A 27,613-nucleotide genomic window follows, 5' to 3' on the forward strand; every position below is an offset into this window, starting at 1 on the left:
GGGAGGAGAAGTCCCCAGTGGGCTGGAGCATCAGCTCTGCCCCCCACGGGCTACTCACATGCTGTGTATGGAAGACAGGTTGGCTCACAAGGATGTCTACCATGTAGGTAGACAGCTCCTGCTGTACTGCCCTGGGTCTTTCATCTTCTTGATGGCCATGAGGATGATGTCTACTCGATGGGAGGGCTGGAGGTATTTCATGAACATCTGTGGGAGGAAGGAGAGAGGAGCTTTGTCACCTCGAGCATCACCCAGCACATCTCAGCTGTGACATGAGACTGGGATGCAGAGCCAGGGTCTGCTGGGGAGGAGACAGAAAATGGGGGTCAGGGTCCCATGGGGAACTGGAGCTGGCTGGGAGCCTTTGCCTGGGCCCTGCTCCGGAGCAGGGTGAGTCCCCATCATCCCCACTCATCCATTGGGGGTCCCCTCGCTCACACTGCCCCCCCAGACCAGGAGGAGCCAAAGGCATTTCTTACCCAGAACATTTCTCAGGAATGTTCAACTTCCAGAGGCTGCCAGGACTGCGAGGCTTCCCCACAGGGCTGGAGCTGCAGCAGCCCTGGGTCAGGCAGCCGGGAAGACCTTCCTGGGGAGGAGGAAAACCGGGATGCTGAGAGGGAGAGCCCCGGGCAGAAAAGTCGCTGGCAGAGCCATCTTCTGGATGGGACGTGGTGAAGGGCAGCAGGAGCTGGGAGGTGCTGATGTGCCTGGGATGGGGCACGGGTCACTGCATCCCACTGCTGCTGCTGCCTCTGCTGCCAGCCACTCACTGCCCCCAGAAACATCCCCCAAAGCTTTCCCAAGGGGTGTCCACCTCCCTGGGGACCTGTGGTGGGAGCTCTTAGCTTTGGACAGAGGTAAAGGCAGAGGGGGAAAGCCCCGGGGCTGGGGTCCCCTTGCCAGTGAGGCAGAGTCCATCTGGGAGGGGGTCAGGCTGCTAGTGTGGGGGGCACTGAAGAGGGAGGACAAGGGGCTCTGGCAGCAGTCGGGGGGGCGGGGGCTGGCAGGGAAGGAGGGATGTTCTTTGTCCCCCTCCTTGCACTGGGAGCTGGGCAGGGTTTCGGGCTTGGTTCCCTGTGCTGAGGCCAGAGCTGGGAGAAGTTCTGCAGAACCAGGGTGGAGCAGTCAGCAGTGCTGTGTCCCAGCTCTGCAGCATGGTTTCCAGTGTGGACATTGAGGATCAGAGGCTTGGGGACAGCCCTGGAAGCCTCGGGCATGGGGGCAGCTGTGAGTGTGCCCAGGAAGGGGTCTCAGTCGTGGGGAGCTTCCTGTGGTTCATCCCTGTCACGGTTTAAGGCTGGGCCAGCACTTAAAGGAATGACAGGTGCTCTCTATTCACCCTTCTTCTCTCCCTGAAAGGGACAGGGAAGAGTTGTCCTCAAAGCTGGACAAACCCATGGCATCCCTTGGAGCAGAGGACAGCCTTGGTGCCCTGGGTGTTCACACAGAAGATTCTGGAGAAGCAGGCCTGCAGGAGGCTGCCCCTCTCTGCTGCAGGGACAGAGAGATGCTCTTCAGAGCAGGCAAGGAGGAGACAGACCCCAGGCTTGGAGATCGGGTCTGATCCCCATGCCGTGGGGGACATCTCAATGGCCATGGCATTGGCAGTCATCTCTGGAGGGAACACCCAGTGGGACCCCCTGGCCCAGTGTCTGCGTCCTTCTTGGATCAAGGAATTGGGGATGCCCCCTCCTGGGCACTGTGCTGCTGGGGCCACTGGGCACCAGGGGGACCAAACTGGGGGCTGGGGCAGGAAGCCCATGATGGCTTCACTGTGGTGTCCAGGCCAATGGGCTTCTCCTCCAGCAGCTCCTGGGGAGCAGAGCCAGGTGGAACAGATCAGGATGGGGCAGTCTCCTTTGCTCAGCAGGAGCCCGAGGGGCTGGCAGAGCCCGGGAGCCTTCCCCCTGGCACCCCCTCCCTAGTCAGCACCCAGAGGTCCCAGGGGCTGTGGTGGGAAGGGCTTTGCCCATCCCAGAGCCAAAGGCTGACCCAGGGACCTAAAAGTGGTGTTGGGTCCAAGTCCTGGCTCCAGTTGGGCCACCCAAGGGTCTTTGGAGCATCCCCAAGGACAGAGAGCTGGAGCAGTGTTCCTGGGCATCCCCCGTGCCAAGCCCTGAGGGCTGTGCTGCTGCCTCTGACCCCCCTTAGCCTTGGGTGTGATGAGGGTGTGATGAGGGAGGGCAGGACGGGGAGGGAGGGGGCCCTGGGATGCCGGAGCGAGGGATGCTCTGGCAGTGGGGGCAGGGAGGGTCCCTGCCCGGGGATGCTGTGACGGGGCTGGGTCCCTGGCTGCTGCCTCCTGGGGTGGGCAGCCCAGGCCCCCGGAGCCCACACACTCACCCACCAGCAGTGGGGGGACCTCCCATGGCTCACAGGGCCTGGCATGGAAATACTGGCATGTAGGGAATGAAGAAGTGAGTTCTATGGGGACAGGGGCCGGGTTGGCTTCAATTGAGTGGAATCATGGAATCATGGAATCATGGAATGGGCTTTGTGGGCCCTCCACCAGGGCTTTGTGATGCTCCCTTCCCTTCTCCTCTTCCTGTTTGCTTCAGCATCCTGGGAGGATTCCGTCCGTTCCTCTGCCTGTGTTCCTGAGCTGTGCCAGCCTTAATCTCTGTGTTCCTGCCTCCAGCCACCGAGCACTGCTGAGTCCAGGAGTCCAGGCTGGACTTTTCCAGGGCCGCCCTGCAGCCTCGGTGGTGACGTGAGAGTTCTTGGGGGAGAGGGGGGCAGGACCGTGGTATCAATTTTCCTGTCTATTTGTGTAGATTTAGAAATTTTTCCTTTCTTTCATTACAGTTTCATTTCAAGCTGTGCAGTTTGGTTCCCAACCCATCAGTCTCTCTCCGTTATCCTCTCTCCTTTCTTTATCTGGGAGGGGAGGGGGGATTAATAGAGAGCATCTGTAATTTGATTAATTGCCGGCCCAGCATTAAACCGTGATAGATTTTTGGGCTCAACATGACTTTAGCTAATTCTCTCCAGCCCACTTCAGATTTTGACTAATTTTATCATAGAATCATAGAATCGTCTGGGTTTGAAGAGACCTCTGAGATCAAGTCCACCCCTTGGATAACCAAGGTCTCCAAGGGAGATAATTCTAACTCCAGTGCGAGGAAATCCAGAGGGCTCCTCTGCAAGGAAATGAGACCCTTGCCTTTGGAAATTTCAAAGGGTTGGTATTCAGGTATTCTGTGAGGTATTCTGTGAGTAGTGCTGTGTTCTGCAGGTGAAAGACAAAGAGGGGATTGCTGAAGCAGAGTGGGCAGGGCACAGAAAGGCCTGGGGTGCACCTGGCCTTTAGCAAGCCCTTTGCCATGCTCTACCATTGTCCTGTTGTAGCCAGACTGGGGATGTCTGGATTGAAGAGGTGGGTGATGTGGTTGGTGGGAAGTTCACGAGATGATGAGGGTCACAGTGCCATCAGGGATCCAAAGTCCTCCTGGCAAGCAGTGACGGTGCCTCAGTGTCCAGCACTTGTGCCAACACTGTTTGCTGCCTTTATAATCCCCCTGTGGGCTGGGACAAAAGGCACTTCCAGCCCCTTTGTGGATGAAGCCACACTGGGGAAGCCCTTGAGCAACCTCATCTGGTTCATCCTGTCTTGAGCAGGGCACTCAGACAAGGAGATGCTGAGGGGTCTCTTCCAGCCTGAGGTATTCTGGGATTCAGAATGATCTGGAGGGTCATGGGAATGATCTCTAGGATCATGGAGCAGGAGGAGCACAGGAAGCTCATCCTTGAGCAGCTCCAAGAGACACTGCTGCTGAGTGAGGCTGATGCTGTGGGTGGGTTTAAGAAGGGAGTTTCATGGGGACAGGGGCAGGGTTGGCTTCAGTTGAGTGGGATCATGGAATCATGGAATGGGTTGGGTTGGAACTAGATGATCTTTAACCCTTCCAACCCAACCCACTCCATGATTCCATTGTTCAGTGACACAGTCCCAGCCAGTTCCAGGCCTGGGGCATCTCCACAGCCACCACCAGGGCTTTGTGATGCAGGGTCTGGTGCCTGGACACCATTGTCATGGGGGTCTCTGTGGGGAGCCTGGGGGTATATAAGAGGTGTGGAGACCTGGGGTGCCCTTTACCAGGTGAGCACCTCCCTCAGGAGTCAGCAGCTGCCCTGGGTGACCATGGAATGTCTGTGGCAGAAAATGCCCAAGATTATCCCTGGAGAAGGAGGTGGAAGCCTGCTGCCAGCCCTCCACAAGACCCCAAAGTCAGTGACTGAAGGAAGGGCCAGAACAGAAGTTCCCCTGCAGGCTGTGGGGAGAGGGCAGCTGTCCCCTGCAGCCCATGGAGGAGCACGGAGGGGCAGGTGTGGATCTGCAGCTCATGGAGGAGCACTCTGTACCAGGGTGATGTCAGTTTTTTACTGAAATACATACAATTTTAGAAAAAAGCCACACTTGAGCAACGTGAGCATGGCTGGGGCAAGGGGCAGGAAGGTGAGATGGCTTTTGTCTCTCTGTCTCTAGATTTCATAGAATCATAGAATCATAGAATTAGCCGGGTTGGAAGGGACCTCAGAGATCATCGAGTCCAACCCTTGACCCACCGGAGCAGTTGCTAGACCATGGCACTGAGTGCCACATCCAGTCTTTTTTTAAATGTCTCCAGGGACGGAGAATCTACCACCTCACCGGGCAGTCCATTCCATAGCCTGATCACCCTCTCTGTGAAGAAATTCTTTCTAATATCTAACCTAAACCTCCCCTGGCACAACTTAAGACTGTGTCCTCTTGTCTTGTTGAAGGTCGTCTGTGAAAAGAGTCCAGTTCCCACCTCGCTACAGCCTCTTTTTAGGTAGTTGTAGACAGCAATGAGGTCTCTCCTGAGCCTCCTCTTCTCCAGGCTAAACAGCCCCAGCTCCCTCAGCCTCTCCTCATAGGGCCTGTGCTCGAGTCCCTTCACCAGCCTGGTTGCCCTCCTTTGGACCTGTTCCAGGACCTCTACATCCTTCTTAAACTGAGGGGCCCAGAACTGGACACAGTACTCGAGTTGTGGCCTAACCAGTGCTGAGTACAGGGGCAGAATCACCTCCCTGGTCCTGCTGGTGACGCTGTTTTTGATACAGGCCAGGATGCCATTGGCCTTCTTGGCCACCTGGGCACACTGCTGGCTCATGTTCAGTTTCTTGTCGATGTAGACTCCCAGGTCCCTCTCTGCCTGGCTGCTCTCCAGACACTCTGTCCCCAGCCTGGAGCTCACCATGGGGTTGTTGTGGCCAAAGTGCAGGACCCGGCACTTGTCCTTGTTGAACCTCGTCCCGTTGGAATCGGCCCAGCTCTCCAGTCTGTCCAGGTCCCTCTGCAGAGCCCTCCTGCCTTCGAGTTGGTCCACACTTCCTCCCAGTTTGGTGTCATCTGCGAATTTGCTGATGATGGACTCAATCCCCTCATCTAAATCATCAATGAAGATATTGAACAGAACTTGGCCCAATACTGATCCCTGGGGGACACCACTAGTGACCGGCCGCCAACTGGATGCAGCCCCGTTCAGCACCACTCTCTGGGCCCGGCCCTCCAGCCAGTTCCTAACCCAGCACAGAGTGCTCCTCTCCAAGCCACGGGCTGACAGCTTTTTCAGGAGGATGCTATGGGGGACGGTGTCAAAGGCTTTGCTGAAATCCAGGTACAACACATCCACAGCCTTCCCCTCATCCACCAGTCGAGTCACCTGATCATAAAAGGAGAATTTCCTTCTTTTCCTTTCCAGCAGGGCTGTTCCATGCCAGCTGTGCAGTTGAGTTTCCAGCCCCTCAGTCTCTCTCCCTTCTCCTCTCTCCTTTCCCCAGAGGGGAAGGTGTCTCTGCTCCAGCACTGCTCTCCCCTTGGGGACTGCTCTCAGCTGCCCCTCTCCTCTGCCCTGCAGCTCTCAGAGCGGTTCCTTTCCCCTGCTTGAAGATGTGGATGGCAGAGGCACTGTGGCTGCTGTGAGAGCTGGGTTTGGATTGGGTGTGCTTGAAATGCTCGAGTAGCACAGCTGGCAAAAGCTCTGGGTGTCTGAGGAGCTGATTCTGAGGTTTTTCTCCCCAAATCCCCCTGGTTTTGTTCAGGCAGTGTTTCTGGTGGCCGCTCAGTCCTGCTGCCAGGGAGCCTGGGGAGCCTGGGGCACGGGTGTTTCTGCCGGGCTGTAGACTCCAGGAGCTGGCACAGCTCTTCAGAGGAGCGTTACTGCTCCTTGCCTGTCAGGAGGGATGCTTCATGAGCTCTCCTGAAAGCTCTGTGACACCATGGGACATGAGACAGGATGCCTCCAGCAGCCTGCAGTCAGGCTTCTGTCAGTTGTCTCCTGATTCAAAAACCAATCCCCACCCAGAGTGCAGATATTTGGTTTATGAAGTTTTTTCCAGAAAAGGTGCCAGGAAACATTTCCCAAAGCCTGAAGCCTTTGGAGAAGACTTTAGGGTTTGCTGTGCAGACCAAAGACACAGAAGAACCTTCAGGGCAGGAAAGGCAGCCTTGGTCACTGTCCTCCTGATTTACACCTGGCAGCACTGATTCAACAGCTTCTTATCTCCAGGCTCCTGAGGTCTTTGTTTTGTGCTCAGGTCAGGAAGGGTGTCCTCCCATTCCCTCCTCCCCACCAACATTAAACCAGCCCTTGATGTTTTTAAGCCTGGAATAACTTTTGTGGCTGTTAATCCTTTTCTTTCAAGGACAAATCCCCCCTTTGAGACTCCTGGGAGAATTTTACACAGCCCATAACCTTCACTTTTGTGATTGTAGAATCATGAATCACAGAATGGTTTGGGTTAGAGGGGGCCTGAAAGATCATCTAGCTCCAACCCCCTGCATGGACAGGGACATCTCCCACCTGACCAGGATGCTCTAAGCCCAATCCAACCTGGCCTTGAACACTTCCAGGGATGGGGCTACCAGAGATTCTCTGAGAAACCTGGGCCAGTGTCTCATCTCCCTCACAAAATAGAATTTCTTACTCCTGTCTCAAGTCAATCACCCCTCTTCAAATCGGAAACCATTCTCCCCTTGACTGGTCACTCCAAGCTCTTGCCAACATTTCGTCCTCATCCCTCCTCATGTGATGATTCTGTGATAAAATGTGTGATAAAAGTGATGAAGGGTTGCCAAGGGGATCATTCCCAAAGCTCACACCCCTTTGGAGAAGCCTTGCAGTTTAGAAGGTTTTTAATCACTGGAAACTCCCTTGGAGGGGAAAGGGGAGAAGGAATGAATCCCCGAGGGTTGAAATTAAAAGTGCTTTAATAGCGTAATAATAATAATGAGTTACAATTAATGATGATTACAATGCCTCCAGTGGAAAGGTGATGGCCACAGCAAGTGGAGGAGGAGGAGGTCCCAGGCATGGGAAGATTGTCTGGTAGGATGGGACCCACTGGTAGGATGGGAAGGCAGCCATGGAAGAAACCAAGCCATCCCCCCAAACTTCAATCAGAGGATGATTTGGGTTGGAAGGGCCCTCTAAAGGTCATCCAGTCCAACTTCCTGCTCTACAGGCAGGGTACTGGTGGTCATACTGTGGAACACTGGGGTTGGCCAGGTCAGAGCAGCTGCCCTGGACTTAAGATCATGGTCACATGGATCCCTCATTCCAGAGCTGTGGAGAACCCAACACAACACTTCTGATCTCCCCTGCACTTGTTTAGTTGGAGTCTGCAGCTTCCCAAAATTCGAGGTGCTCTGAAGAGGAAAAAAAACTTATTTCAGAGTGAATTCTGTTCCATGAAGCTGAGTGTGAAATGGAAATGAAATAGGAAGAACCTTCAGGGCAGAAACCCTGACCTGGGTTGGTCACTGTCCCCCTGAGTTTACAGCTGAAAGCAGTGAATTAACAGCCACAAGCCTGATGTCCCCAACCCCCCCAGGACACAACCCTGGTGTCCCCTCCCCTGCCAGCTCCCAACCTCACCCCCACGTCGGGTCCCTCCCCCCCGAGGCCCCTCCCCACCTTTTCTTCCTCCCCCCGCCGCTTCCCGCGATCGCGCTGCAGCTCCCGGGAGGTTTCTCTCTGCCGCCCCGGGGCTGCACCCACACCCCCGCCCCGCAGCCGGGACCCCCCAACTGGTGACCGCCAGAGCATCGCCCCCCCCTGCCCACCGGCCTGGGCTGTGCCCCCCCTGCAGGTACCGGGAGGTGATGGGAGGTGATGGGAGGGGAGTGGTTATCCCAGTACTGCCCAAACTGGGGGAGAGCAGCACAAGATGGAGGAGGGAGGGGGATGGGTGAGAGGGGGGAACTAAAGTTATCCCCGGGGTGAGGGTGGTGGGATTGGTGACCCCGCAACTTCTTAAGGAGCGTGGAGGAGCTGTGATTGGTTCTCCCCCACCTCACCCGGGCATTCCCAACTCCTTCTGGTTTGCAGGGCTGTGATAGGGGATCCCCAAGTCATCCCAACAGTTTGGGGGCTGCAACTGGGCACCCTGAAATCCCCCTGGAGCCAGGGGTAACGATTGCAAGTCCAGAATACTTTAAGGGGCTTAATAATCCCGGGCCTCAGAAGCCACTGTCGGGGACTCCCAGAACATCTCTGGGGACCCAAACTCATCCCAGTGGATGACAGCTCATCCTGCATGTGGGTGTGATGGGAGAACCCCAGGTCATGGTGGGGATTTGATGCCACAGTGGAGAACATAAATCATACCAGAGATGTTTGGTGGCACGAAAGGATCCCTAAATCACCCCAAGGGTTGTTGCCAGAAATAGGGGAGAACTAAAATATCTCATGGAGTGTAAGTTGAAATGAGTGATCCCAAATCACAGCAGGACTGGCTCACAACCCCAGTACCCTGCACCCCAGCCAGTTCCCCTTTGAGTTTTAGGTGCCAGTATAATACCTAAAGATGAAGTAAAGGATGAGCAGTGGGTGTCCACCTCTATGGGAAACCTCCTCATTCCACCTCACACTCCAGTTTCACCCACAGGAGGACTGATGTAGGTTTTGGCTGCCTTCACCCCACAAAAAGCCCACCCCTACTTTGTCACTGCACTATGGCTTCTTTCACAGGCACAGGGTGACTCCATCTGGGCATAAACCTCTCTGGGTACCCCAAAGATCAGACAGCTTTTGGTCAAAGCACATTACTGAGAAATCATTGAATTCATCCAGGAGAAGCATTTGACATCATCCAGGAATGTGGGAAAAGGTTTAGGATCGTCTTGGCCAAGCTCCATCATCAGAAAATCCATCGGGGTGAGAGACCCCAGAGATGTCCTGACTGCAGGAGATGGTTTAGAGACAGCTCGGATCTGGTCCAACGGTGACACCATCACACAGACACCATGTCCTACACCTGCCCTGACTGCGGGAAAGGTTTTAGCAGGAGAAGTAATTTTATCCTTCATCAACGGATCTATACTGGTTAGAAACCCTTTAAATGTTCTGAGTGTGGGAAGGGGTTTTCCCATAGGTCCCATTTATCACAGCATCACCTCATCCACACGGGAGAGAAGCCCTATAAGTGTCTGGAGTGTGGGAAGGAGTTTACCCAGAGTTCCCATTTATCAGAACATCACCGCATCCACACAGGAGAGAAGCCCTATAAGTGTCTGGAGTGTGGGAAAGAGTTTACCCATAGTTCCAGTTTATCAGAGCATCATCGCATCCATAGAGGAGAGAAACCCTATAAGTGTCTGGAGTGTGGGAAGAAGTTTACCCAGAGTTCCAGTTTATCAGAGCATCACCGCATCCACACGGGAGAGAAACCCTTTAAATGTTCTGAGTGTGGGAAGGGGTTTTCCCATAGTTCCAATTTATCACAGCATCGCCGCATCCATACTGGAGAGAAACCCTTTAAGTGTCTGGAGTGTGGGAAGGAGTTTTCCCAGAGTTCCAATTTATCACAGCATCACCGCATCCATACAGGAGAGAAACCCTATAAATGTTTGGAGTGTGGGAAGGAGTTTACCCACAGTTCTGCATTGTCACAGCATCACCGCATCCATACAGGAGAGAAGTTGTATCCCTGCACTCACTGTGGGAAAGCCTTCAACAACAGCACCTCCTGGATTCGTCACCAACATGTCCACACTGGGGAAAAGCCCTACACGTGTCCCCAGTGTGGGAAGGGCTTCAGGGAAAGCTCCCACTTGTTGAGACATCAGCGACTCCATAGGGGTGAAAGACCCTAAAGCTGCTCCCAGTGTGAGAAGAGTTTTTACCAGAGCTGCGATCTCATCTCTCACCACCAGACCCACCTCAGCCATCACCAGAAATGAAGGGGCATGGTCAAGCTTGAGAGTTTCCAGGCTTGGACATCTTTTTTTTTCCCAGATAAGGCAAAAGGAGGAAGTGGTTATCACTATGAGACGCTCCTCAAGGGATGGGGCAGGATGGGACCATGTCTGTTTCTGTTTTTTGGTAGGGAACAGCCATGTGGAACATTTTAGTGGGACTTTGCAGTGGGACTTGGAAAGAAAACGTGAGCTGTGTGATTTTGAGGTGAAAAGAATTCTTTTCCACTAGGATCTTTTTTATTTAGAGCCATAAATTTGTCTTGCATATCTGGGTGGGGGCACACTAGCCTGAGGTTCGATACCACTTGGTGCTTTTTGTTAATAAGATACTCAATAAAATGTTACAAATGTAGAAAGGAGCAATCCCTCGTGGCTGGTGGGGTGCAAAGGGTTGAAGAATGCTTTGGGTTCTCTGAGGTTGGGGCCCCCTCCCCAAAGCCCCCTCTCTTTGTCCCACCCTGGGGTGGGGGTAAAGCAGCTTCCAGCACAGTGACTGGAGAGGTAGGAGATAGAGCTGATGGAGAAGAGAGAGACTGAGCTGTCCTGATGGCCATGACTCCAGCTGTTCATAGAATCTCAGAATCATAGAATTGGCTGGGTTGGAAGGGACCTCAGAGATCATCAAGTCCAAGCCTTGATCCCCTCCCCCCATGGTTCCCAGCTCATGGCACTCAGTGCCACATCCAGTCTCTTTTTAGATATCTCCAGACACGGAGAATCCACTACTTCCCTGGGCAGCCCATTCCAATGTCTGATCACCCTCTCCCTAAAGAAATTCTTTCTAATCTCGAACCTAAACCTCCCCTGGCACAACTTGAGACTGTGCCCTCTTGTCTTGCTGAGAGTTTCCAGGGAAAAGAGACCAACCCCCCCCTGGCTCCAACCTCCTTTCAGGGAGTTGGAGAGAGTGATGAGGTCTCCCCTGAGCCTCCTCTTCTCCAGACTGAACACCCCCAGCTCCCTCAGCCTCTCATCATAGGATATGTGCTGGATCCCTTCACCAGCCCAGTTGCCTCCTTTGGTCCTGCTCCAGGACTTAAATCCTCTTTCCTGAGCTGAGGGGCCCAGAACTGGACACAGGACTCAAGCTGTGGCCTCACCAGAGCTGAGCACAGGGTCAGAATCCCTTCCCTGGACCTGCTGGCCACGCTGTTCCTGATCCAGGCCAGGATGCCATTGGCCTTCTTGGCCACCTGGGCACACTGCTGGCTCATGTTCAGCTTCCTGGCAATCCCAACTCCCAGATCCCTCTCTGTCTGGCTGCTCTCCAGCCACTCTGTGCCCAGCCTGGAGCTCCCCATGGGGTTGTTGTGGCCAAAGGGATGGAAAGAGCAGGAAGAAAAGCTTTGAGAGGTACCTAGGTGGGAATAAAAGGAGAAGCCAGGCAAATGGAGGCCCTCTCCTGAAGGAAATGTCAGACCTAGCTCCACAGGATATTGAGAATGCTGAGGTTCTCCAGGACTTGTTTGCCTCAGTCTCCTCTGGGAAGTGCTCATTGCCTCATTGCAGAGGCCACAGCAGGGGAAAGCAGGGCCTGGGACAACCAAGGAGCCCCCACTGGGGGAGAAGAAGAGGTTTGTGATCATCTAAAGAACCTGCAGGGGCACAAGTTTATGGGACCTCACGGGGTCCACGCACGGGTCCTGAGGAGCTGGCAGACGCAGTTGCTGAGCCTCTGTCCATCCTATTGGAGAGGTGATGGTGGTCTGGTGAGGTTCCCACTGATTGGAACAAAGGTACCTGTCCTAGTTGGAGAAGTAAAGAAGGAGGGTCTGTGAGCCTGAGGGATCTGAGAGGGGTCACTATTCCCTCCCCTCTCCTGCCCACATCCTATAGAAAGTCAGGCAGCCCAGCAGCCCATCCCCCTTTCCTCCTGCTCCTTGCTGGGCTGCTGTTCCCCTCTGCTCCTTTCCCAGCAGCTGCCACCTGCTCCTCAGAATCCACATCCATCGGGTGCTGGGAAGAGCCGTGGAGCTCCCTCTTGAGTCAGCCCTGCCACAGGGAGCCCTCAGGCACCCATTCATATTTTTTCCCTCTTCTCTCCCTATTTTCACGAGGAAAAGGCAGCTAGTAGCTGATTCAGCTCTGAAAATCACCACCACCAAAAACATCTCTTCAGTGAATTTACTCTTGATGTATTTCCAGCTCCTATCAAGCAGTGAAGTGAAATGTCTCAGTGGCCCATTTGGGAATTGTTTTGCTTTTTTTGCTGAACGTCAACACTGTCACTGATGCCTGTCCCTCATTTCTATCATTTCTGACAGAAAACGTTGTCTAAGAGCTTTTCAGTTGTCCCAGCCCCTCCACTCTTGCTTCTTCATGCCCTGCAGTCTGCCAGTTTAAATACTCTGTATCTAATGACACAGCCTTGGATCCTCTCTGTACCTTCAGCACAGGCTGGGAGGGGTCCTGGTGGGCACCAAGTTGATCGTGAGCCAGCAATGTGTCCTAAGTTCAAAGAAGAAATATGGTCTCCTGGGCTGAGAGATACTGGGCTTTCCAGTATAAAATTTCACCCAGAAATTCCATCTCTTACTTCCTTTGATACAATCCAAAGCTTGGAAAATTTTTCCTTGTGCCCGTCTTGAACTTTTGTCTTTTTCCTTCCCCATCCTGCTTCCAGGGAAGCATATGCCAGAGGAAAGAAGGAAAAGCCTTTCTCTTTATCCAAAGAGCCATCCTCCTCATCCTCCTCCTCCTCTGATGATCCCATTCCTGATGAGTGTTTGTGTCCTATTTGCAAAGCCCTACTGACTGATGGAGCTTTTATTCACTGCTGTGGGAACAGTGATTGTGAGGAATCTAAGTGTTCCTTGCATGTTTGTTAATTCCAAACAATCACATCTGATCTTCTGAGAGCAGAAACACAAGATAACAAAGTTGCTTTGTTTCCAGTTCTCTTTATCCAGAAGGATGCTTCTTACAGAAAGGGGAAAAGAAGCAGAAAGCTCTTTTCCCTTTTAATGTGTCTGGTTAAATCCCCTTTACACACAGAAGGAGGAGTATGAGCAGAGTGTGTAATTGTGCAGGTGCTGACAGTCTTAGATACCAAACTGTTTTGTGCACATTTAAACAGTGGAAATCTGTAGCATACCTATTTCTACTGGTAATGTGTCTGATTGATGTATTTAATAATGAAGCAGGGAAGTTTTTTAACATTAAGCTCTGGGTCTTGTGGTGCTCTCACCCATGATAGCTCATGTCCTTGGGGGGCTCCAGTCAGCAAGACCATGATTGTCTTTGCTGCTTCCCTCCCTGACTGCCAGCCTTCCCCTGGAAGCCAAGGTCTCTCTCAGTGATCCTCCACCTCGTACAGATGTGCCCAGTTGCTCTTGCAGAGTGGAACAAGGCCACTGTGGCAAGCAATCCGTCTGCCTGTGTGAGGGACACAGTCCTACCTGCATGTCTTGGAAGGACTGTGTATTGCTGCTGTTCCTTAAGTGGGGGCTTGAGATTCCACAGCACTAGCATTGGATCTGGGGTTTTATTTTTGTGGCAAGAGGATCGGTATTTCCCTCTTTTTGCAAGTCATGCCTGCAGCCCATAGCAAGGACCAGCTGGGCTTTGGGGTGCTGCTTGCTTTCAGCTGCCTTATGGGACTGTTCATTCTCATGCAGTGGGGTACACTCAGCCTCCTCTTCTGCTGCTGCCTTATCCAAAAGACACAGCAAACTTCTATGCCAAGAAAGTCCTTCTGGTCTGCAGGTCCCAGGGTGTCTTGATCTGGTCAGGAGAGTACCCGTTAGCAGCATGTGATTGATTTTGTTTGTGATCTCAGAGTCCTGATGATACCCAACTTCTCCAGTGCTTGCTGGGTGGGATGATAGCAGACGAGAGCAGCAGCTGTTGGATGCTTGATGTCATCAGCAAAGCTGCAGCTGTACAGAAAGAGCAGAGGAGATCCTCCTTTAAGTCTGCACTAGAAGGAAGGCTTCAGGAAAGCTCCTCAGCACCTTTTGGAAGGTCTGGAAGACTCAGGGCACAAGCTACTTCAGTGGAATGACAAAGCAAGTTCCTGGGGACTCTGGTGGCCCAGGCTGCATGTCCAGGGTTCCCTGCCCTGTGTGTGCATAAACCAGACATTTTTGGCCATTTCATCCTTCAGATGTTCCTTCTTCACCCTGGGCTGCAGCTCATTGAGCAGAACAAATCATAAATTCACCTGTCCTACCAGGAGGCCCCCGCTGCAGAGTGCCACCCCTCTGGCTGCCCTAGCAGAGGATGGAGATATTAAGGCCCTTCTAAGTCTGCTGTTGATACTTAACACCCTGAGCAAAGCACCTGGGCAGTGAGGGTTGTGTGGGCTTGTGTAAGTACAACAGGAGCATGGTGCTGCAGAGCCCATTGTTCCTTGATTCAGGGTCTTGGGCAGTGACTGAGGGGAAAAAAAAAGCCAGACAGAAGTCCTGGCTTTAGCCTGAAGAAGGGAGGGTGAGCAGCAGTCAAGGGGGTTTGCGTGGTGCTAAGGAAGGCAGAGACAAGCTGTGGTGCTGCAGGTGTGGTGGCCTGATGTCCTCCTTGACCAGCCTGGTTATGGCACCAGGGCCACTCTGCTTCCCCTGGGCCACCCTCAGCCAGGCTGAGGTGAAGCTGCTGGCTCAGCTGCTGGGCATGGGCTGCACAGTGGGAACCCCCAAGTGAGGGCACTGCCACTGTCTCACCAAGTGCCTCTTTGTCTGTGCAGGAGTGACTTTGTCAGTGCCTGAGAATATGGGACACCGTGGAACCAGCAGCCCCTGTTGCTGCTCTGTCTCCAGGGAAAGCGTCCCCCAGCAGGGGAGGCATCCCTGGCCTCACCAGGGTACCCCCACCCTGCCTTTGCTGGCTCCGCTGTGCTTTGGGGTACAAGGGGATAAAATCTTATTCCTGCCAGCCCAGCTCCTGCTGCAGCTGCCTGGAAGCGGTTCCCCTTGCTCTGCACTTCTCCCGGAGGCACCAGACAGAGACAAGCACTGTGGGGAGCTGTCAGCTTTTATTAGGCTCAATAAAACCACAGGCAGGTAAAAGGCAGCTGGCAGCATGGTGGGGCGTGCTCAGGGCTGGTGGCCACCTCCAGGAACCCTCCTGGTGCTGGCAGGGGAGCTGGGTTCCTTTCTCCGACGTGCTCTACGGAAGAACTGGAAAACCCTGCGCACGCCCCTGGACACCCTTCTGAAGAGGGAGAACCGTTTCCATCGCGCTGTGGCCTGTGGGGGTGTGGCCGTGCCTGCAGGAAAGAGAGCTGTAGGTGAGGGGCTGGGTGGGTTATGGGTGGGCTCCTGGCTGCCCCTGCCAGCGTGGCCTTTCCCCAGGGAGAGGTGGCCGGGGCACCGCCAGTCCCCGTGTGCCCAGTGCTGCTCACCAGGATGGCTGCTGGGCCAGGCCTGCCCTCGCCTCGGGGACGTACCTGGGTCAGCCTTGGGCATGTCCCTGGGACTGGAGGAGGGCGGTGTGTCACCTCTGGTCTCAGAGGCCACATGCACAGGGAGAGCAAGAGCAGAGGGATGGAGGGGATGGCAGCAGGAGGACACGCAGAGCCCCAGGCATCTCCCTGCCCCGCACACCCGGGCACTGGGCCAGGTTCTGGCACCTCGGGATGCCCGGGGCTGGCCACGGGTGCCTGGCTCACCTGGTGCTGAGGGTCCCAACACAAGGGAGAAGCCGATGCTTCTCCTTCATCTTGGGCAGATGGTGCATGGTGGGGGGTGCCAGTGTCTGCCAGAGGTGATGAAGTCCCTTCAGCCTCTTGTGCTACAAAAGAGCCAAAGGCTGTGCTGGGCTCTGCCTGATGGCCCATGCCTTCTAGGAGGTCTTGCTGTTCTGTGGACTGCTGGCCTGATCCCTATGTCTCAAGCACAGCCTTGGCCACAGACTCCCTGACAATGAACAGGTGTGTGTCCACCAGAGCCAGATCCTCATCTGTGGTTTTGGAGGGGACAGGACCCAGGCTCTCAGCTTCTGCTGTGGTGTCCTGCTGGTCTGGTCCCTGTGTCACAAGCACAGCCTTGGCCACAGCATTGCCAACAAAGAAGTGGTCGGTGTCAACCAGAGCCAGATCATCTTCTATGGGGCTGGAGGGGGCAGGTGCCAGGCTCTCTGCCTCCACTGCTGTGTCTAGCTCACTAAAGGCAAGAGAAGCTGGTGCTTTTCCCTTCTGTTGTGCCACAGGAGCCAGAGGCAAGTGGTGCCCCTCTTTCTCAAGAGCTCTAGCCCGGGCAGAACCTGCTGGCTCCATGTCCATGAGCTCCAGTGATTCAGGAAATGTGCTCTGCTGGTAATTATCTTCCTGTCCTTCAGACTCTGTGCCCATGCTGCTGGATGTGCTGGATTCCTCCTGGGGGACAAAGTTGAGGTCCTGAAAGAACTCCTGGGAAGAGGGCCAGATGATGTCATCTCCGTCACTGTCCTCTTCCCCCTCTTGGTCTAAATCAGCTGCTTTGTTCTCCAGCACTGTCAGGAATCTCCTCCCTCTTGCCCCCACTTGCTGCTGGCTGAGTCCGGGGGCTTCCATGCACTCCATGGGATTAGACCCAGCCAGCAGGGGTTTAGAAAGGGCAGGTCATGCCTGACCAACCTGATCTCCTTTTATGATCAGGTGACTGACTGGTGGATGAGGGGAAGGCTGTGGATGTGTTCTACCTGGACTTCAGCAAAGCCTTTGACACCGTCTCCCACAGCATCCTCCTGAAAAAGCTGTCAGCCCACAGCTTGGAGAGGAGCACCCTGTGCTGGGTTAGGAACTGGCTGGAGGGCCGGGCCCAGAGAGTGGTGCTGAACGGGGCTGCATCCAGTTGGCGGCCGGTCACTAGTGGTGTCCCCCAGGGATCAGTATTGGGCCCAGTTCTGTTCAATATCTTCATTGATGATTTAGATGAGGGGATTGAGTCCATCATCAGCAAATTCACAGACGACACTAAGCTGGGGGGGAGTGTGGATCAGCTGGAAGGCAGGAGGGCTCTGCAGAGGGACCTGGACAGACTGGAGAGTTGGGCTGATTCCAACGGGATGAGGTTCAACACAGCCAAGTGCCGGGTCCTGCACTTTGGCCACAACAACGCCATGGGGAGCTCCAGGCTGGGGACAGAGTAGCTGAGAACAGCCAGGCAGAAAGGGACCTGGGAGTCTGGATTGCCAGGAAGCTGAACATGAGCCAGCAGTGTGCCCATGTGGCCAAGAAGGCCAATGGCATCCTGGACTGGATCTGGAACAGCGTTGCCAGCAGGTCCAAGGAAGTGATTCTGCCCCTGTACTCAGCGATGGCGAGGCCACACCTCGAGTCCTGTGCCCAGTTCTGGGCCCCTCAGTTTAGGAAGGATATTGAGGTCTTGGAGCAGGTCCAAAGGAGGTCAAGCAGGCTGGTGAAGGGACTCGAGCACAGATCCTATGAGGAGAGGCTGAGGGAGCTGGGGGTGTTAAGCCTAAAGAAGGGGTGACTCAGGGGAGACCTCATCGGTCTCTACAACTCCCTGAAAGGAGGTTGTAGCCAGGTGGGGGTTGGACTCTTTTGCCAGACGACTTTCAACAAGACAAGAGGGCATGGTCTTAAGTTGTGCCAGGGGAAGTTTAGGTTAGATATTAGAAAGAATTTCTTTACTGAGAGATTGATCAAGCATTGGAATGGGCTGCCCAGGGAAGTAGTGGATTCTGCGTCCCTGGAGATATTTAAAAAGAGCCTGGATGTGGCACTCAGTGCCATGGTCTAGCAACCGCAGCGGTGGTTCAAGGGTTGGACTCGATGATCTCTGAGGTCCCTTCCAACCCAGCCAATTCTATGATTCTATGATTCCAGCATGTCCTCTCTGATGGTGGCATCATGCAGGAGTTCCCTGCGCCTCGCCTCTGGCTGACACAGGTTCAAGCTCACTCTGCAGGTCTGGAAGGAAAGAGGGGTTTAGTAAAAGCAGCCTGGCTCCCAGCAGCACCTGGATGCGGCTGCTGTCAGAGACGGGAGATGATGGGGCCGGAGCTGTGCGGCGCAGCAGCGTGATCCAGGCAGAGGGAGGCTCCATCCCCCTGTCCTGTCCTGACCCACCCAATCAAATCCCATCCCATCCAATTCCATTCCATCCCATCCCACCCCATACTTGGTACTCACCCTCCTGGATCTGACACTGAGCTGCCACGACTCTGTCAGGAGGACCTGCTGCTCCTCGCTCTCCTGCCACCAGAGCTGCCTGGCCTCCAGGCCACCCTGCTGACACTGCTGGGTGTCTGCGCTGGGCTGGGCCGGGCAGCTCCTCTCCTGGTCCTCCAGATGCTCCGTGTGGACAGACCGGATGGTCAAACGATCTGCAGCAGCCCCTTGGTCACAGGATAACCTGATATTGGGCTGGCACCTGACACTCACTGTCAACCTTTCTGGGACACGTCGTGCCGTTTGTCCACAGCATGCTGGTCCCGCATCCCTCTCCAAGGAAGCTGTCCCAGGGGTGCTACAGGCAACACCAGTGCTCCCACATCTGTGGAGATCAGGCAAGGGATGTTTCCATCAGCTGCCCAGACTTCCTCTACTCTTCTTGGTATAGCCCGGTCCTGCCTTGCTGCTGGCTGCTTGCAGCATTGCCATCGCCCAGTGAAACCCTAGTCCTGGGGCTCATTGGGGAAGTGCCAGGCTGTCCCCTTTCCAGCTGGGGCAGAGGCTCCAGGGCCGTGCAGGGCAGGCTTCCAGCTCTCCACCCTGGCAGATGTGCCCCGGTCACCCCACATGCCCCGGGCAGAGGAGACAACCTCTTGGGGGCCACTGGTTGCAGCGCTGCTGGCTGTGTTTCTGCCTCTGGCAAAGGTTGCTGCTGGCAGAGGAGGCAGCTTGCAGCAGGTGCTGGCAGCCTTGTCTCTGCCCCTGCCTAAAGGTGTGGAGCGTGCAGCTGGAGGGGGACGTGGCTTCTGACAGCAAGTGCTGGCAGCTCCTGAGGGCTGAGCTGTGAGTGCATGCCTGGGTGCCACATCCTGCCTGAGGAGAGGCAGCTGGCATGGCTGGCAAGCTGTCTCCTCCTCTGTCGGCCTGCCTACCAGGCTGCCCGACTGCAGAAGAAACCAAGGAGAGACTGCAATGACTCTGGCCCTTGCTCCTGTGGCTCCACGTCCCGGTTGTGAAAGGTCCTTCTGCCAGGATACCCTTGCAGCCTCCCGGCCCAGCCCGTTCCCTCCAGCACTTCCCAGCTGCCCAACAGCTCCTGGGCTGGGAAGATGTCCATGCCCATTGCCCTTGGGCTCCCTACCTGGACGTGGTGTCTCCCCATGGCCTTGGCTAGAGAGTTCTTGGGGCAGGGCAGCTCTGGCAATCTGTCCCCATCAAGGGACGAGACCTGGCTCTGGCTGCCACCCGGCAGCACTGCTGGTTGCTGCCTGTGGCCCACCTCCTGTGGGCAGGAGGAGGAGGAGGAGGTGTGGGATGGAGGTGGCTTCCAGGACCAGGCTAGCCCGGGCGATGCTGGGTGAGCATGGTGCTCAACCCCCACCAGGAAGGGTTGGAGACAGACACTTCCAACACCTGGCTCACAGGAGCCCTCCTGCTTTTCCAGACTTTCCATGATAGCTGTCTGGCTGCCTTCTTGTTGGGCTCTGCTTGGCTCTGTGTTGAAACTGGTGCCAGCATCAACCTCTGGGGCACGTAGTCCTCCTCAAAGTCCTCATGCTCCTGCTGGCCCTTGCCCAGGCAACAGCAGTTCCAGCAGAAACAGCCTGGCCGGCTCAGGACTTTGCCCATGCTGCCCTCCTTACTGCTCTCCTGGCTCCTGCTGGACTGGATGGTTGCTGGGATGGCCAGGTCTCTTCAGAGGTCCCTTCCAAACCACACCCTGTCATGTTTCGTGGATTATGATCCCAAGAACCATTCCCCAGCTGCTGTTGGAAGGTGTTCCAGAAGATGCTGGTGGGGAAGAATGGAATCATAGAATGTCAGGTTGGAAGGGACCTCAAGGATCCTCTGGTCCAAGCCCTCTAGGTAATAGTGCAGTTCCTATGAGATGTCTCAGCACGCTGTTGGGCTGAGACTTGAAACTGTCCCCAGTGGGAGAATCCACCACTTCCCCTGGGAGACCATTCCAATGTTCCACTGTCCTGCCAGTGGAAAATTTTCCTCTTGTCCACCTGGAATCTTCCCAGGAGCAACTTGTGCCCATTTCCCCTTGTCTTAATCCATGTGACTCCTTGAAAATGGGGAATCTTCATCAGAATGCTTTGACGTGCTGGGGGAGACCCAATCCATGCTGGGGCTGCCATGCCCCCTGCAGACCCCTGCCACTCCTCCTGCTTACCCCATCCCACGTGTGGCCATGGGTGGTGAGGAGGATGTGGCAGCCCCCAGAGTCCCCACTTGGCAGCTTCAGCAGCACCGTGCCCATGGGGGAGCAGAGCCTGTGGGGGAGCAGGGGAAGCAGGGGGACTGAGGGGAGTGGAGCTTGTGGGGAACCTGGGGAGAAGAGGGCCTGCAGCCCATCACCCCGGGGTTGCTCCTCAGGGAACACTGGGGCAGAAGGGCACCTTGGCCAGAGGAGCTGCAGTGGGGCTGCCTGTTGACTCCCAGGAGCCAGGAGGAGTTTAGGGAGCCGTGGTCGTCCAAGGACACCCCTTGGGTCAGCTGCAGACCCATGCTGCTGCTGCGTGGGGCTTGGGACAGGTTTCTGTTCTGGACAACACAGGGGCTCCAGGTGATCACAGCCAGCCTGGTGTCACCATGTCACCACCCAGACCCTTTGGGGCAGCAAATGCCAGATGCAGTGGGTGATTTCCCACTGATGATGCCAAAGAGTGAGACATGGCTGTGTGGCAAGGATGTGGAAACACAGCTGCTCAGTTATGGTTCCCTTGCTCCAGTGCCTTTCATTAAATGGAAAAAAAAATAAAATAAAAAACTCTGGGAGAGCCTTTTTCTTGTGTTTTCATGTTGACAAAACTGGAAATGAGGAAAAAAATAGTTTTGGGGTCTTGCTTTCATCCTTACCAGTGTACAGTGTTTAAGTGGCATTGGGAGGGACTGGGAGGGAACTGAGAAAGACTGGGAGGGGATTAGGAGGGACTGGGAGAGGACAGGGAGGAACTGGGAAGGACTGGGAGTGGATTGGGAGGGACCGGGAGATACTGGGGGAACTGAGAGGAACTGAGGGGGACTGGGAGGGGACTGGGAGGGATTGGGAGGGACTGGGAGGGGACTGGGAGGGACTGGGAGGGGATTGGGAGGGACTGGGAGGGGATTGGGAGGAACTGGAAGGGACTGGGTGGGGACTAGGACGGGACTGGGAGGAACTGGGAGAGACTGGGAGAGGATTGGGAGGGATTGGGAGGGACTGGGAGGGAACTGGGAGGGACTGGGAGGGATTGGGAGGGACTGGGAGGGACTGGGAGGGGATTGGGAGGGACTGGGACGGAACTGGGAGAGACTTGGAGGAACTGGGAGGGACAGGGAGGGGATTGGGAAGGGACTGGGAAGGACTGGGTGGGGATTGAAAGTGACTGGGATGCACTGGGAGGGACTGGGAGGGGACTGAAAGGGACTGGGATAGACTGGAAGGGACTGGGAGGGACTGGGAGGGGACTGAATGAGACTGGGAGGAACTAGGAGGAGCTGGGAGGGGCCTGGGAGGGACTGGGAGGGGATTGGGAGGTACTGGGAGGGACTGGAAGGGGATTGAGAGTGACGAGGAGGGAACTGGGAGAGACTGGGACGAACTGGGGGAGACTGGGAAGGGACTGGGAAAGGATTGGGAGGGACTGGGAGGGAACTAGGAGAGACTGGGAGGGGATTGAGAGGGGCGAGGAGGGAACTGGGAGAGACTGGGACGAACTGGGGGAGACTGGGAGGGGACTGGGAAAGGATTGGGAGGGACTGGGAGGGAACTAGGAGAGACTGGGAGGGACTGGGATGGGACTGGGAGGGAACTGGGAGAGACTGGGAGGGACTGAGAGAGGACTGGGCGAGACTGGGAGGGGACTGAAAGGGACTGGGAGGGACTGGGAGGGGACACGGAGGGGACTGGAAGGAACTGGGAGGGGACTGGGAGGGGACTGAAAGGGACTGGGAGGAACCGGGAGGGACTGGGAGGGGACGGAGAGGAACTGGGAGGGAGTGGGAGGGGACTGGGAGGGGATGTGGAGAGACTGGGAGGGGACTGGGAGGGGACTCAGAGCATCTGGGAGGGGACTGCGAGGGGATTAAAAGGGACTAGAAGGGACTGGGAGGGGATTGGGAGGGACTGGGATGGACTGGGAGGGACTGAGAGGGGACTGGGATGGAGTGGGAGGGACTGGGAAGAACTTGGAGGGACTGGGAGGAACTGGGAGGTGTTGCCTCCAGCGAGGCGTGGCGACCTGGTTCAGGATCGGCACGGCAACCAACCCCAGGTTACTGGGTCCATCAGCTCACAGACACCAATGTGGGGGAGGCAAATGGCGTTTATTGTTTGGGTTACACTGCCCTATAGAACCTGGGTTTACATCGGCACTTCCGCCTGCTGGCCTCAGGGACCCGTACCTAGTGGTTGTCAGGAGGGAGCCCCTATCTTATCTTGCCGTACAGCGCGATAGCTTCCGGCCACCAAACCTTAACTACCACATCCCAGTCCCCTCCCAGTCCCTCCCATTTCCTCCCAGTCCCTCCAAGGTCCTCCCAGTCCCTTTCAGTCCCCTCCAAATCCCTCCCAGTCCCCTCCTATTCCATCCCAATTCCTTCCGGTCCCTCCCAGGTCCTCACAGTCCCTCCCAGTTGCTCCCAATCCCATCCCAGTCCCTCCCATTTCGTCCCAGTCCCTCCCAGTTCCCTTCCCAGTTCCTCTTAGTCCCCTCCCAGTTCCTCCAAACTCCTCCCAGTCCCCTCCCTTTCCATCCCAATTCCTCCCAGTCCCAGGCAGGTCCTCCCAGTCCCTCTCAGTCCCCTCCCAGTCCCTCCCAGTTCCTCACAGTCCCCTCCCCGTCCCTCCCATTTCGTCCCAGTACCTCCCAGTTTCTCCAAATCCCTCCCAGTCCCCTCCCATTCCCTCCAAATTCCTCCCAGTCCCTTTCAGTCCCCTCCAAATCCCTCCCAGTCCCCTCCCTTTCCATCCCAATTCCTCCCAGTCCCAGGCAGGTCCTCCCAGTCCCTCTCAGTCCCCTCCCAGTTCCTCGCAGTCCCCTCCCCATCCCTCCCATTTCGTCCCAGTACCTCCCAGTGCCTCCAAATCCCTCCCAGTCCCCTCCCATTCCCTCCGAATTCCTCCCAGTCCATCCCAATTCCTCCCAGGTCCTCCTAGTCCCTCTCAGTCCCTCCCAGTTGCTCCCAATCCCGTCCCAGTCCCCTCCCAGTCCCTCCCATTTCGTCCCAGTCCCTCCCAGTTCCCTTCCCCGTTCCTTCCAGTCCCCTCCCTGTTCCTCCAAATCCCTCCCAGTCCCCTCCCAGTCCCTTTTAGTCCCCTCCCAGTCCCTCCCATACCTATTGGTTGTCAGGAGGGAGGCCCTATCTTATCTTGCCGTACAGCGCGATATCTTCCGGCCGCCAAACCTTAACTACCACATTTCCCCCCCTCCCTGTGCTTAACTAAATGGGCAGAAGTATAGAAAACTTAAAACATTAAAGATATGAAAAGTATAAGGCACAGCGGGTTCTCAGGCACATCTAAAGGTCCATAGTACCTGGGGTAACTAATAATTCCTCAGTCCACGCAACTAAATTAGTAAAAATATGACAAACTTAGGGTGTTACAGTAGTAAAGGCTTGTATGAAACATAAGGCACATCAAACAAGTGTGTTAGTAGAGGGTAACCATTAATCATGGGGTATACCTATCTATAATAGGGTTAACCGCAACAACCCCATGCAGTGCTACAGGCTGGGGACAGAGTGTCTGGAGAGCAGCCAGGCAGAGAGGGACCTGGGAGTCTGGATTGACAGGAAGCTGAACATGAGCCAGCAGTGTGCCCAGGTGGCCAAGAAGGCCAATGGAATCCTGGCCTGTATCAGAAACAGCGTCACCAGCAGGTCCAGGGAGGTGATTCTGCCCCTGTACTCAGCACTGGTTAGGCCACACCTTGAGTACTGTGTCCAGTTCTGGGCCCCTCAGTTTAAGAAGGATGTAGAGGTCCTGGAACAGGTCCAAAGGAGGGCAACCAGGCTGGTGAAGGGAGTTGAGCACAGGCCCTATGAGGAGAGGCTGAGAGAGCTGGGGCTGTTCAGCCTGAAGAAGAGGAGGCTCAGGGGAGACCTCATCGCTCTCTACAACTACCTGAAAGGAGGCTGTAGCGAGGTGGGAACTGGACTCTTCACAGACGACCTTCAACAAGACAAGAGGACACAGTCTTAAGTTGTGCCAGGGGAGGTTTAGGTTAGATATTAGAAAGAATTTCTTTACGGAGAGAGTGATCAAGCATTGGAATGGGCTGCCCAGGGAAGTAGTGGATTCTGCGTCCCTGGAGATATTTAAAAAGAGCCTGGATGTGGCACTCAGTGCCATGGTCTAGCAACTGCTCCGGTGGGTCAAGGGTTGGACTACATGATCTCTGAGGTCCCTTCCAACCCGGCTAATTCTATGATTCTATTCTATGATAACTAAAACCGTGTTCTTAAAGCAGCTGTCTACGTTCTACTAACATTATATTATCTTCTTCTAACCGGTCTTTACCAAACAACACAAGCTTACTCAATATACAGGGGCTGAAGACCAGCGCTATGATGAGCAGTATAAATGGTGCCATGAGTGTGGAAATGAGGGTGGTTAGCCATGGTGTGTGGTTAAACCATGACTCAAACCATCCTTGCTGGACTTCACTGTCTCGTCTTCTTTTTTCCAAACCTTCTCTGAGCCTGGCCATGGGATCACGGACAACGCCGGTGTTGTTTGCATGTACACAACACTCTTCTCCTAGCGCAGCACAATGTCCTCTTTGTTGTAAAAACAAGAGATCTAGTCCCCTACGAGTTTGGAGGACACCTTCAGACAATGAACTCAGGGATCGTTCTAAGGCGCTGGTTGATTTCTCAATTCCAGCTAGATCCTCATCCACTGTTATTTTGAGGGAATGAAACTTCTGATTTTGCTCAATCATTGAGGCTGTTTCGGCACTGGTGGGGGTCACGTGTCTGGCAGTAGTTGTGGTGCTGGTGGGGATTATAGTACGAGCTTCGGTCTCTTATGCTAAAGACTTAGCGGGTTAAGGGCTGGGTTAGATTCGACAGCTTGGGGTGCTTGCCGTATGGACTTAATAATTTGCACAGGCGCTCCTCTAGCTTTGTCATTTCCCAGAAGAAATGGGTACCACATCTTACCTTTGAGCCATCCTGCATCACCTGGGTTTCGCCCCCAAGGGGTGGTTCCGGCTGTCCCTGAAGCGTAGGCAGATTCGGTTGGACCGCTGGTTGGGCCATATCGTTGGTTGTTGCTAGGGGGGGCGGCAGGTTCGAGAGTGCCTTGTCCCATCCAGGGTTGACATAGTTGGGCCGCCTCATATCCCAAGTGGGAGAGGGCTGTGTGCGGCCCGGGCACCCTCTCCCCATCCCGTTTCTCTGCTTTTTAGATCTGCAGTCCTTAGCAAAATGCCCTTTCTTTCCACAGGCCCAGCACGGTCCCCTACATTGCTTCTGGCGCGGATTAGATGCTGGTGGCTGGTTCACCAGTTGGGGGCAGTTTGCCACCACATGGCCCGCTTGGCTACATTTATAACATGCCATCACATCAGCTATTGCAGTGCGAACAGCTGCCTGAATCAGGGCTAGATGCTCTTCCTTCATGACATGTTTAATCATGTCAGCAATACTTGACCCCGCTGGCAGTGATCGAAGGATTTCCTTGGTTTTTGAATTACACTGCTGACGTAAGCAGTCTGCAAGGACCGGGCCTCTTGCATCCGCAGGCAGGGACGAAGAGTCCATGGCTGCCTGCAGACGGTCCACAAACTGTGTAAAGCTCTCACTTTCATTCTGTTTTATTGTGGTCCATGGTGATGGCTTGGCTACAACCCTACAGGTAGCACGAATGGCCTCTCTAGCTGCACGGGTGGTTGTCATAACTTCATGGGGTCGCATACCTTGGGCTTGTGCTTGGGGGGTAATCATTGATGGGTCTCTGCCCATCAGTCACTGCAGGTTGGAGCCATGCAGTGGGTGATCTGCCCCGACTGCTCGGGCTAGTTGATTTGCACAGTTATCTTCCCATTCTTGCCTGAAAACGATCCTGCCTGCCCCATTAAAAATTAGTCTGCTAACTTGTTTTATATCAAACGGGAGCATGTCATCTCCCCCCAAAAGCCCATCTATGAGGGTGGTAACCATGGCAGAATTAAGTCCCTTTTCCGCAACTGCTTTAACAATCACCTGTATATCCTTAGGATTCACAGGGCTGTACGCTCTTCGTGTCTCATCACCTTCTCCTGTCATCCTAACCGGGACTGCCAATGCTGCTGAAGGGGCCCAATCTGCGCATGCAATATTTATTTTCCTCCAGTCCGTAACGGGAATATCCTCCTGCCATCCCCCTTTGCTACGACCGAGGGTGTGTCGGGTCCCGATCCCTACCTTACTATCACCTGAGTCTGAGTCTGCCCGGGGCCACTCCTCCCCGGAACTGCCCGACTCGGGATCGGAGCTCGGCGCGCTCGGCGCGGCGCAGGGAGCGGAGCAGAGCGGGCTGAGCCTGAGCGGCTCCGGGCCACCTCCCACCTCCTTTTCGCTCTCCCCGCCTTCCCGTCCGCGCACGCCCATCAGTCCCGGTGCTCCCCCCTCGTTTCCAGCAGGGGCGTTTTCTCCCCGCCCTCCCTCTTTTGGATCAGCACCATCCTGAGGCGCATAGGGAGGCGGTCTCGGCCAAACGTCATCGGAGTTTGATTTTTCCGCGGCAGCCCTGGCTTCCTCAGCCAGCCCGCCCCAGATGGATTCTGTTTGTTTCTGCTCTTCCGCCAGCGGAATAGGGTTTGGAGGCTGGGGGGGGGGGGTGTCCCCCCCGTGCCGATCCGCCTGGGGACCGTCTGGGGTCTGCGTGGCTGCACCGACCCCGGTTTTCGGGACGATTAATAAATAGTCCCTTGCCTTCCTCCATGTCTCCTGCTCCTCTAGGGCTTTTTTTAAGGCGCCCCTGACCTTCCCCCATGCCTTGAGGGGTTTTACCGTGCCTGAGGACATGGTCTCATCGGCTAATGCATAAGTGCATTTATTCCACACCTCTGGGTGGAGGATATCCACCGCCTGGTCAATGACCCCTATCTCTAACAGCCTCGAAACTGCGAGGGTAAAAGCTTTGGGCTTACAATCAATTCCCCACTGTCTATGCACCTCAGATACGACCTTTACAAAGGCTTCCATCCTCCTTGTCGGTCCGGAAGCGTCCTCCCCGCCGGGCTGGATCCTGCCGCTCCGGCCGCCGTTCACCCGAATCCACGCGAATTTCCCGAATCCGAATCCGACCTCGATTTTTTTTTCCGGGTTTCGGCACCAGTTTGTTGCCTCCA

General features: G+C 55.2%; 1 protein-coding gene, 1 long non-coding RNA gene and 1 pseudogene across 2 annotated transcripts; 1 reads left to right on the top strand and 2 right to left on the bottom strand.

The window, feature by feature from the left end:
* LOC103527165 overlaps positions 1 to 27,613 on the bottom strand; it is a 172,807-nt pseudogene that overhangs the window by 83,707 nt on the left and 61,487 nt on the right.
* LOC115600293 (zinc finger protein 239-like) lies at positions 8,073 to 10,202 on the top strand (the record flags this gene model as incomplete). Its single annotated transcript, XM_030468649.1, is given in 2 exon segments — positions 8,073 to 8,118; positions 9,102 to 10,202. Coding segments are annotated over 2 exon segments (1,068 nt in total), but the record flags the coding sequence as incomplete, so codon positions are not given.
* Positions 15,366 to 15,942, bottom strand: LOC115600298. Its single transcript, XR_003988889.1, has 3 exons — positions 15,837 to 15,942; positions 15,615 to 15,672; positions 15,366 to 15,434 (listed from the first exon to the last, which is right to left on the bottom strand). It is a non-coding gene; the product is annotated as an uncharacterized LOC115600298 (long non-coding RNA).

Source organism: Calypte anna, unplaced genomic scaffold (genome assembly GCF_003957555.1).
Source record: "Calypte anna isolate BGI_N300 unplaced genomic scaffold, bCalAnn1_v1.p scaffold_208_arrow_ctg1, whole genome shotgun sequence".
Lineage (NCBI taxonomy): Eukaryota > Metazoa > Chordata > Aves > Apodiformes > Trochilidae > Calypte > Calypte anna.